Source organism: Daucus carota, chromosome 7, assembly GCF_001625215.2.
Source record: "Daucus carota subsp. sativus chromosome 7, DH1 v3.0, whole genome shotgun sequence".
Classification (NCBI taxonomy): Eukaryota; Viridiplantae; Streptophyta; class Magnoliopsida; order Apiales; family Apiaceae; genus Daucus; species Daucus carota.
In genome coordinates, this window is record NC_030387.2 from 23,527,578 (window position 1) to 23,539,916 (window position 12,339).

At 33.5% G+C, this 12,339-nt stretch overlaps 1 protein-coding gene across 1 annotated transcript; it reads right to left on the reverse strand.

The window, feature by feature from the left end:
* Positions 1–891: 891 nt before the first annotated feature.
* On the reverse strand, positions 892–7,626 carry LOC108196841 (O-fucosyltransferase 35). The gene is made up of 9 exons (XM_017364299.2): positions 6,876–7,626; positions 5,973–6,140; positions 5,779–5,851; positions 5,628–5,698; positions 5,439–5,527; positions 3,001–3,133; positions 2,488–2,720; positions 1,669–2,145; positions 892–1,586 (listed from the first exon to the last, which is right to left on the reverse strand). The coding sequence occupies exons 1-9, from the start codon at positions 7,362–7,364 to the stop codon at positions 1,391–1,393; spliced, it is 1,929 nt and encodes a 642-aa protein (XP_017219788.1). The 5' UTR covers positions 7,365–7,626; the 3' UTR covers positions 892–1,390.
* Between the last annotated feature and the right edge of the window lie 4,713 nt (positions 7,627–12,339).

Sequence of the window (12,339 nt, forward strand, 5' to 3'; positions counted from 1 at the left end):
AATATGACACGATTGGCTATTATATAGGAGTATAAGATAGAAGATTAACAAAATTTATCAAAATTTATTTATAATGAGTTTGAATAATTCGAACAAATAAATAAAAGTATCTTATATATCCGCTTATGACAAGGAGGTTGAAGTTTATGTAACTTCATATTTATTCAATCAAATGAATATATTGATCGAGAGAGACCCCAACTTGTTATATATAAGCGGTTATGCAGAAAGTGAAGATTGTCCTAGCTAGAGAGAACAAAATATATTAAACGCATGTACGAACATAAATTTAATTATTTAATCCATATCAAGACTGTACATTAGCCTGGGATTCTCTTTACATGTGATTTGAATTGAATTACTTGATAGTAATAACCATCATTTCTGATAGTGTCCCCGGCCCTGCTTTGACATATATGTGTCCATAATTTCACACACAAGAATTGAAGAATACAATCATACTATAACCCACCTTATAAACCAGTCATAGAATATTGTTGTGTAGTGTGTACCGTGATTTGACAATTTAAGAAAGAAAAAAAAATAATGATAATCACGTACAATCCATTCCAGCAGATTCGAAGAAATGGAAATCATGGATGCCGGAGAGAAATAGGAACAAAGTAGGCACTATTTAACTCTATGTCTTCAAGACCGGTGAACGATCATCAATTAATCTCTATTTCATAATTTGATAAACTTAATAAATCTCTGATTATTTAATTATTCATCCAATAAATTTCTGATCAATCTAATTAAGCTCTGATTAATTATTATTTTGTACTGATAAAGTTCAATTTCCGCTTTTTACAACACTAACTTAACCTTGAAAATGGTGAACATATTTTAAAAATGAAATAGAAATGAAAATGCCCCTCACCATCTCGGTAATGGAAATGAAAATTGTTGTTTATGCAGGAATTCCGCTTGATTGACAAAATGACAACACTTTTCCACACTACTTTGATTACTTCCTTGGTGCCTATTGCGTAAATAAATAAACAAAAATAACCAAGCCGAATGACAGGCTAGTAACTGGCTGTAATATTCTTCTTTATGGATTTCAATAATCCGCGTAAACTTGTATAATGTAATTCGTATGTAGTTGGTACTCCATAGTCTAGACCAACAAGTATAAATTATAACATCAAAACCACTGAGTTTCTGATTTGTGAAACCTGAATATATGCTCTGGACTTCCTCAGTCACCCCTGCATCTACATGCTATGCTCCAACTTCACAACTTCAAAAAAAAATTGTGTATATCCTCCCGCCAATCAAATTCTCTATTAATTTCAGAAGCTAAGCCCAGTACTCGATAAGAACTATTCAATCCTTTAGCCATTTAGCATCAGCCTTGGTGAAATACAAGTTGGTGACAGTCCGCCCTTCATCTGTTTTTCTCACAAAGACATCCAGGCATGGGGTTTGCATAAAAGCTCTCTTCAAGCTTGGGGAATTCACCAGGTTCCCTCATATACGGTGCTCCCATTCGGTCCTTGTGAAGCTTTTTCACTTTGGAGGAGAATTTTTTCCAGGAAATTTTTCCTTGATCAAAGTCGTCAACAATTTTCACAAAATTCATTCTGCAAGGAGAAGCAAACTTTTATATGACCTGAGATTGGTTGAGTAAAGAATTAAGGAGCCAGATACTAATATTTGAATTACCTGTCAGGATTAATAGTCTTTTTGAAGTCCTCAAATCTCCTATGTCCTTGAACTGCCTTAGCCATGTTACCATCATAGGTGTAAACAAAAACATCACTCTGCAGGGCAACAACATAGTCCAAACCAGCCAGCATGTTCTGGTGATTCCTAAAAGGTCTCAGTTCATCATCTGTAGATAGAGTTGAATGGGAGAAGATGTTTGGGTAATCTTCCACAAGATGTTGCATGCTTCCATTTCCAAAAGCTTCACCAGCAACTAAGTAAATTCTAGTGCTGGATGGATAGCCCAATCCTTTAAGTAAAAGAGATGTCTCTCTAGGGGTTAAAGGGCAGCCACCAAGCTGCCTTCTCTCGGACGCGTCGATCTCTTTTTCTTTCCAGTGACTGACCTCATAGCGCATCCTACGAAGTTCATCATCTTCTTCTGCTGTCAAACCGTGACTGCAGCCTGTGAATGCAAGCATATCCTTCTCATACCTGCAAGGGCCAAACGTTAAAAAGTTCACCCTATATGCTATATCAAAGATTGAAATTTCTTTATTGCATGGTTTATTGAGGGTATTCATCTGTACATGATAATTAACTAGCGTTAGCTGTTCTTTACATTGTTTTACAAAAGACATTTGCATGTAAAACGTGCTCTACTCATTCAATTTAGAAAAGCTGATTAAATTGGACATATTTTTTAAAGCGTAGATCTGACAGACTGACACTATTAAAGCATACCATCACTAAAAGCATCTCAACCAGAACAGATGCTGGAGTGCAAGTATTGATCTAGAATTTGGGCAATCAGCGAAAAAGGAATTTAAAAGCTACCTTAGATGCAAAGCAAGGTAAGGGTTTCCATTCTGTGTCATTCTTGAAACCAAGACTTTTCCAAGATCTTCAATTGGCGCTGAATATTTTAATGCTCTGTAATTCACACGGCAGCGTAATTTTTGTATTGAATTAGGTAGACCATTATTTGCGATTCGAGAATCAGTGTGGGTAAAATATATCACTTTGTGCTGCTTCAGAAGTGGTGTGACCTCCAACTTATAATAGCTAGCCTACAAAAAAGTAAAAATGTCATATAGCTGAGCCATATCTCTAGAACATGACAGAGAAAAGAGGCATTAGATAGCTAGCTAGCAAAAATAATGGCTCTAACATACTCATAAACCCCAAGTTTCACATAGACCACAAGAAATGCTCATAACATTCTCATTATCCTCTTAAGTGGTAATAAAATGTTTTGCAGATAAATAATTGCCATTAAAAGAATAGATGGGAATAACATCATGACTAAAAGGCAAGACTGAATAGAGTTAAGTGTTGAAAATTATATACCTTCGACCAAGAAATCGGTGTCTTCGAGAAAGGTTCTAATTCAGCATATGCAGGTGGTAATGCCTCAACTATATGAATGTCATCTTTCAGAGTCTCAATGAAGTATTGCCAATCAAACAGATCTTTAAAGCCACTGTCGATCGATGCACATTGCACAACCATAATTAGCTACCCGGACGAGGTCATTTGAAATTCAGAAGTTTGTATCAGAATATTATGCAAATTAAACATTGCACTGGAGCAGAGCAGAAAAATGGAAATCCTGATGTATAGTTTCACTACTATGACCGAAATATTAAATATAGTTTAGAGGCTACAATTTTTACAAGTTCCGGAGAGCAAGCCACTAGATGTAGTCTGTGAAAAATATATCAGTAGATATATATATATATATATATATATATATATATATATAGAGAGAGAGAGAGAGAGAGAGAGAGAGAGAGTTAAGTTCTATGGAGTACACAAAACATTGGAGTATTGGAGTACAAGTCTTAATTTTTTAGTTTAATCATAAATAATATATTTGATTATGCAAATTTATATACAATCTATCATTTATAAGTTGTCTTGCACATAATTGTCTATCAATCGTTAATATCTTTCAACTTTAACAAGTATTAACATTATTGTTCTGCTTATTAGTTATATTGCAGAACATAGAGTCTTGTAATTTATAAAAGTCATTATTCTATCTTTTGATTACAATGTTTATGTTGTAGAACATAATATGCAGGTTATTAAATGTTTACGAATATTATTGAACAAAAAAAATTAAAATTTAGATGAATAGATTACATTTTATCCAACTTTGTACTCCAATACTCCAATATTTTGTGTACTCCATAGAACTTTACTCTATATACACACTAATCTATTCTTTAATCCTGTTATTAATAGGGTTTTCAGATACCGCATGAAGATAATATATGAGCCTTAACTTGTGGATGGTAAGAGTCCCTAGAGGGCTTGACAGTTGTAACATTTCTATATGCAAATAGTGACTGGCCACTTTATAAAGTTCAGGACAGCAAGCCACCAAATGGAGCCACTTTGTGCTGTATACCATCTATTTTATATCATACTTGCGTATACTTGTTTAGATAGTTCAAGTGCATAGTATTAGTGCAAAGCACGGCAAACTTCAAGCGCGATAAATTTAATTAAATATGATGATAAATCAATATTATATATATGGCCAAGTTTCACTTAGAACAAGCACATAACCAAAACCTTAGAACTAATATATATGTTCTTCTACTGATTATATACTATTATATGTTATTATTTATTTACATTTTCTGCATGGTTCATTTTTGTAAATATTTTTAAAAATGAAATTATTGTGGAAACCTTAAAACTAATTTATTTTATAAAAAATAGAGTAATTTGTAAAATTAAAATAACAAGATGTTCTGCAGAATAACACTGTGTTATATGATTTACAAAGAAAGCATTATACTCTGCAATCAACTGATACCCATAGTGTCTTGCATCAGAAGGAATAAATATGAGTCATTGATTAAGTACGCATCTAAGACTGACATTTGTTCTAAGTTCCACATCAAAACAAAGTTCTGATTTGAACTTAACCAAATATGTATACATGCAATGAACAAATAGCAATATAGCATAATTAAACAATTTTTCAAAGAAATGGCATTGTCTAAGACTAGCAGTGTATAGTCCATAATACAAAACTTATCTCGTAACTAATTAAAAAAAGGGTAAAACTAATAACTTTGTATTCCATGAAACATTATTTTATTCTTCAAATCAATATTCTAAAACTTGTCTTAGCAGTTAAGAGCTTATATTGGTTCGTGAACAAGAGCAATATGCTATACACAAACAGGACTTCCTAGAGCATTAATACAAGTCTTACCCGAAGAAGAGACCTAGAATTCTGTCTCTTTTCAGGCCTCCGGAAAGGGTAATTTTTCTAGAACGAAAACCTTGTGTTATGTTACTAATATCTTATAACAATTTTTCAGCTTTTGTAAAAGCATCTTAATGTGAATGTCTAATAAGGCGCACAATTTTTAATGTAATACAAGATGCTCCTTCAAAGATAAAATTGTTGACTTCACTTCTACATTCCACAGGTTCAAGATTATGTTTACGTTTATCAATAGAAGTGAGGCAATTCATTGACGAGAAGAGCAAAAGAGAAATTTATATACAGACACCACCACAAGTTTATTATTCCTGAATTGATATATACTCCAGATTCAAATTATTGACACATGATCCTTATCATTGCCAGATAGCATTACATGATAGACAGCAGTAGCGATATGAATGCAAGAGAGGCATGGCGAGATACTAGAGCAATTAACTTAAGCATACTGAAACTATATAAAACTCATATAAGGCACTATTATCAACAAAATACCACTTTCACTTATCCAAGAAATTAAGAGGAGTAAAGAAACTACCTTTCATCAGCCCAATACGAAGTGTGATCGAGGGAAGGAAGGACAAGTGTTGCCTTTATTATCTTGGCAACAGCAACCATATCACAGATCTGCACTCTAGAATTTAGTTTATTAGATCATAGCCAATAATAAATTAGATCAGCTCGATAACAGTTGGATAACTCATTAAGATGGATATGAGAACCAGACCCCAAATCTCATCTGATTCAAGCCACCGTTTGCATTTATGAGAAGAAATCCACTGGTATTTGCATCTAGCACTGTGAGGACAAGAGGCGTTAAAAAACTGGGTCACATAAGGACATGTAAATGTAATACTTCCACTGTTACACAGACTTACGTTGATGACTTTTAGGCCGCTCAATGCACTGAGTAAAGTTGTCACTGTTGGGTTTCAACCAGATACCTGAATGCTATTCATTTAATTATGAAATGTTATTAGTCAGGAGAGAAAGTTTCCTTGTCCTCAGACACACTCACATGTGTGGAAAGAGATAAATAATTGATAATACATGTAAGACATTTGACACTTACATTAGCCATGCTGTCCCTGATTCCAACAGAACCTGATGCTACCGTATTCAGAGTTCGTTCAACATCGAAGCCCTCAGTTCCAGCTTCATTCTCATGATCCATTAAACCTTTACTATGGGATTGTTTATCTATTCTATTCATACCAGTGTCCATGGAGTAAAATGAATCCTACTCAAAAAGAAAAAAATTATATTGTAATGAGAGAAGAAATCTATCTCATGTAGTCATGTGATTTGCTTATAAAGCGAACAACTTGATCTTCGTTAAGAAAATAAGACTTAAATAACCATTGTCTACTGACAAAGTCTTTTTTATTTTCCTGAAGATCCAAGAAATTATAGCATCTGGATAATATCCTTTGGATTGACATAGATTATAGACCTAAGTTATCAAGTAAAATGAGGATACGGTATCGGAAATGGGAGTGGTCAGGGATAGCTCAGTTGGTAGAGCATAGGACTGAAAATCCGCCATGCAATATTCATTACTTTCATTACTTCAATACAGCGGTTCTCAGGCAGTCATCGATTCGTCAAAAGGGGATACCTCCTTCGAATGTAACCGATTACTATATCCAGAAAGAACAGAATTTTTTTTGTTCATTCTTGGGATTCGAAATTGATTCTTAATATATTTCTGTATTCTTTTTACATTCAAAGACTAACTCCGAAATCATATTGTCCACCCTAAAAATGGTAAAATGATAGGTGCATTACATGTATCCCAAGACGACTACTTCCTAACTTTGATATACACAGTAGTGATAAGAACTTAAAGCATTACATGTTTGCATAGAGCAGCATAATATATTATATATATTACACATATAGGAACCAAAAAGTAGAATTGAACAATAGAAAGCTCTAAATAGTTAAAAAGATGGAATTTTGAAAAAGAAGTTACCTGAGGAGAGCCCACTCTTTGAATAACAGATCCAAACCAGCCATTAGCACAAATCTTGAAAACCCCCAAAAACAAACACAGCCCACAAAACACAAAGAACATCCACTGTCCTAACTTCTTCTTCCCGCCCAAAATCAAATCAACACTAATTGCCATTGTTCCTCCATCATGCTTCTTAGTGTGAAGTCTCTGTGTCAAATTGTGATAATGGGGTTGTTTCTTTTCAGCGTTTGAATCAAACCCATCAGCAGAAGCAGCGAGTTCAGATCTAGGTGAGTTGACTGGGAGGTCAATCTCGTATTGGGTATTATTAGTACTACTATTATTGTTGTTATTGTTATTAATTTGGGTAGTGGCGGTGGTGTTGCGTTTAAAAGATTGAGCACGGCGAGTCATTGGACCGGAAAATCGAGGACTGTTGACTCGTTTAGATATGCCGCTGCTGCCATCGGTGCTGCCACTGGATTGGTGGTTATTCGGGTGACCCATGTGACCATATAGTAGTATGACCTTGTGTGTGTGTCAGTGTGTGTAATACACTTTATTGATGGGAAAAGATGGAGATGATGAATTCAAAATTGACGATGAATTAATGGTGGATCTTGCAGAAGAATCTTACGAGTCTTATCTCTGGAGAGAGATAGTGAGAGAATGTGGGAATTATTACAGAGGTAAAGTGAAGATGGTTTATGCAGACGGGGGAATTATAATTGTGTGAGTTTATAAAATCTAGAACGTTTTTGAGACAGATCATTGACTTGAGCCGCGGGAGTACCGGTTAGTACCTTTTGACAAATCTAAACGGGTTAATTATCAAGTTGATCACTGAAGTGGGCTTAATGTATCAAATTGGTCATTGAACTCAAAACAGTATCAAAATGGTCACTGAAGTGGCCATAAATATCAAACAGGTACCTTGAAATATAAGTTTAAGCAGTAAAAATATTAAACTGCTACTCCCTCCGTCCCAATGAATTGTATACAGTTTCCTTTTTGGGACGTCCCATCAATTGTATACATTCCTAAAGTAGTAAACTTTTATAATATAAAACATCATTAGCCAACTACTTTCTTCCACTATCTCCATTCTATAATAATGTAAACACTATTACACCCACTACTTTCTTCCACTATCTCAAATTTATTATTAAATATAAATGGGTCCCACCACTATACTCACTTTTCATCCAACTTTACTCATTTCTTATAAAATTTCTTGGTCTCCGTGTCCCAGCCATTTGTATACAAATGACTGGGACGGAGGGAGTAGTAGTATCTTTTTATTTTTTATTTTTAAATAACTACTCCCATCATCTATGTATTAATTATCTAATTGGGCACTCACTTCACACTAATCTATCATCCGAGACACTCTCAAATTTTCGGTCTCATTTAAAATACCGTTTTCAAAATTTGTATCAGTCTTAAAAGTTAAATGTTAAATTTGAAAATAAATCGACAGTTTAAAAAGTTGACTCATAGTGCTTTAACACAGTAGGCTATAGAGATTATGTAGGTACAATTAATTGAAAATCCGTGTCCAAAAAATGGGTAAAATTGATGGTGGAAGGGATGGGTTATGAAAAATCCTAATAATCCATATATAGCCATTTTTTGGACGCAGAAATTCAATTAACCGTACCTACACAATCTCTATAGCCTACTGTATTAAATCCCCATGAGTAACGCTTCTCAAACTGTCGATTTGTTGTTAAATTTAACTTTTTAATTTTAAGATTGATAGAATTTCTGAAAACAGTGCTTCAAATGAGACCGAAAATTCAAGAGTGCCCCGGATGATATATTGGTGTGAAGTGAGTGCCCAATCAGATAATTAACCCCATCATCTATATTGTTTGTTTCCAAATAATTTGAGAACATATTTAAGAAAAGATTTTCTGTGGTGTGTCCATGACACATTCTAACATGCTAAGTGCAGACATTTTTGTTATCATTTTGATTGGCTCCTACTTCTTAATAATGGTGGACTCCTTACAAATACACCAACCACACCAATTAAAATGATCTAAATGCAAAAATTTCCGCGCTTAGCATGTGCCCATGTGCACACACTACACAAACCCTTTAAGAAAAAGGCATAACATTAAAAAAGTAATATTTTCATCAATAATATTCTATGGTGTTCTAAAAGTCTGTTCGGTCGGCCACCGTCTCGATTAAGCGTTAATCGGTGAAAAAAATCATTTTTTCTGAAAATCGGGATTAACCGGTCAAAAGTCGGTGAATTTAAAAAAAATTAAAAATTAAAAGTAAAAAATTTTAAAAATTTAAATTTAATTTTAAATAAAACAAAAGGCACGGAAATGACAAAATACAGAAATTAAAGTTGTTTTTATTACCTTTCAATCTTTCAATATTAGCTCCTAAACTCTAATTACATAAATTTGCAATATCTTCCTTCGCAGATTCAACCAAATTCAAGTTTATATATGAGATGACTAGACTTGTATATATATATATATATAAACATATTTTGTGTTATAAAAAATCATTAATCTTTTAATTTTATATGACTATAAATTTATACTATATATAATTATATTAATATATATATAATTGAAAAAATAATATTAAAATGATCCGATTAATCTCCGATTATCCGATTAATCGCTGGACGGTGCCTTCACCGACTAAGTCCGATTCCCTCTTTTTACAACACTGATATTTTAGCTCATAATTTTTGAAAATTCAGTAAAATTTGTCAAAAGGCTATTCTCATCCTCATTTATGTATTTTGAAAGGAGCGAGAATTGAAGAGGTTGTACGGACATTGTTGAATCAAATCGGAGAAGTTGGAGTATGTGATAATGCATATGTTAAATCATTGAAACATAACACTATCATAACACCTTTTCTTTCATTAAAAATGATTTGTTATGATTATAATTACATAGTTAAGCACTAACTAAACTTAATATATGAAATCTAACATCCAAATCTATCCAAATTATTTATATGAAACATTATAGAATCCAGAACAGAATCCAAAACAGAATCCAGAATAGAATCATGTATATATTCTTTACATGATTAATATCACATAGAATCATGTTATTTTTAATCCATAATTGTTGTTAAACATGCTAGATACTATTATTATTCATAATAAATGGTTAATTAGCTTAAAATTAGAATTTAATTCAAGTTTTAAATGAAATTCTATGTTCGATTCCAAAGTATTCTTCTTTGTTCTTCTTTTAAGGGTATTCTGTTTTGAGCAATGCCATATATATATATATATATATATATATATATATATATATATATATATATATATATATAGAGAGAGAGAGAGAGAGAGAGAGAGTAGTGTTCCACTACAAACCAATTTAAAATAAAAACTACAAACCACAGGCCCAGCCCACAGTTTAAACAACCCAGCCCAACCAATTAAACCCAGACCACTACTTACATTAAAATTACGCCCGTTACCGCTCATTTAACACGCACGCTAATACACACACCTATAGATACAAAACAGTTAGAGCAAAAGCAAACCCTCTTCTTCATCATCGTCTTCTCCGATCTCAAGGTGATTTTACTGTATTTTCATGGTGATTCAAACCGCAAATCTCCATTATCAACTGTTTTCTTTCTCTTTCGCAGGTATTTGCAAAAATTTGAGCGCGAGGCAAGGGTTTTTTTGGTGCTCAGGAGCTTTATAACGAGTTCTTACCAAAAATCAACATTAAGGTACTGTTTCGAACTTATTACGGTGATATTTCGATGATATGACCGGTAGCTTTTGATGCATGTTCAGCTTTACATAATTCGAGTTTCATTTTTGATTTTAGTATTAGCTAACAAATCACTGTATTATTCTTTTTAAACAGCGTTTATTTATGTGTTTACACTCTCAAAGCTACTAATTATGGCTAAAAATAGAGGAGGTATGTTAATTTGGGGTTTTATATTTTTTTATAATTTATGACTGTATTACTGCCTATCACTTGATATTTCACTGATTTTGTACTTGTTGAGTTTGTGAATTGAAGATCTAGTCTGATTTGTGTTTATTGAAGTTGTAATTAGGATTTATTGATTTTGTGCTCTGATTTTGTGTTCAATGAAATTGTGTTTATTGAGTTGTGATTTGTGTTTATTGACACTGTCATTTGTCTTTATTCAAGTTGTGACTTGTGTCTATTTAGATTGTAAATTGATGATGTACTATGATTTTTAATGTTACATATTTGATGATGTCTCAGGTATCTAACTTGTTTAGTGTGCAGAAGCAAATATCAGAGTTTAGCTGGAAATCAGAGTTTAACGACTGACAGCTGGATCAGAGTTTAAGCAATGATCAGAGTTTGCAGGCGGCTGATTTTCAGGAGCATATCTGACTAAGTAAGGAAGATAAAGATCAAGAGAGATTGTGCAGATCAGGACAGCAGAAGGATAGCTACTGATTAGATTATTTTAGGAAGCAGATAATTATAAATCAATCAGTAGATATCATGTAACTGTGTATATAAACACAGCTTAGGGTTTACTCTAGAAGAGTTATCAATTGAATATCATTCGTGTAACCTAGCAGCTCTTAGTGATAAGATATAAATCACTAAGAGATTATTTGTAAGCTACTGTGATTTGTGAATAAGAGTTTATTGAGTTATTCTCTTATACTTGTGTTTGTCTTGGATTGTGTTCACTATATTATCTTATATAGTGAGTTTATTCGGCCTAACAAGTGGTATCAGAGCCAGCTCTGTTGATATACCTACAGTGAGATCTTAATCACACAATCATGTCTGAGAAATCACAAAACAGTAGATATGAGTCTCTTAGGGTTCCGGTCCTCAGGGCATCTAAATATTCTGTCTGGAAAGTAAGAATGATCATGTTTCTGGAATCTACAGATCCAGAATATCTGGATAGAATTTATGATGGTCCGCACATGCCAACAAAGCTCTCTGTTGCAGTGGGAGATGAACCCCAGAAGATGATTCCTAAAGAGAAGAAGGACTATACTCCAGAGGACATTTCATCTATCAGTAAAGATGCAAAGGTGAAGCATCTGTTGCATAGTGCTCTGGACAATGCTATGTCCAATAGAGTAATTGGATGCAAAACTGCAAAGGAGATATGGGATGCTTTGGAAGTCAGATGTCAAGGAACCAAAGCCATCAAAAAGAACAGAAGAACCATACTTACTCAAGAGTATGAACACTTTGATTCAAAGTCTGGTGAATCACTGACTGATCTTTATGATAGGTTTGTCAAGTTGCTGAATGACTTGTCTCTTGTGGACAAAGAATATGATTTGGAAGATTCAAATCTCAAATTCCTGCTTGCTCTTCCTGAAAAGTGGGATTTGAAAGTAACCACTATAAGAGACAATCATGATCTTGAAGAGATGTCTCTGGATGAAATTTTTGGAAGGTTTAAAACTCATGAACTTGAAATGGAACAAAGGAGCAAACGACATGGTGGGAAACCCAAA

Coding starts and splice junctions, on each gene's coding strand:
- LOC108196841 (XM_017364299.2), bottom strand. CDS start 7,364: ATGGGTCACCCGAATAACCACCAATCCAGTGGCAGCACCGATGGCAGC. Junction 6,141..6,875: donor AAAGAGTGGGCTCTCCTCAG/GTAACTTCTTTT, acceptor CTTTTTGAGTAG/GATTCATTTTACTCCATGGA. Junction 5,852..5,972: donor TCAGGGACAGCATGGCTAAT/GTAAGTGTCAAA, acceptor TTAAATGAATAG/CATTCAGGTATCTGGTTGAA.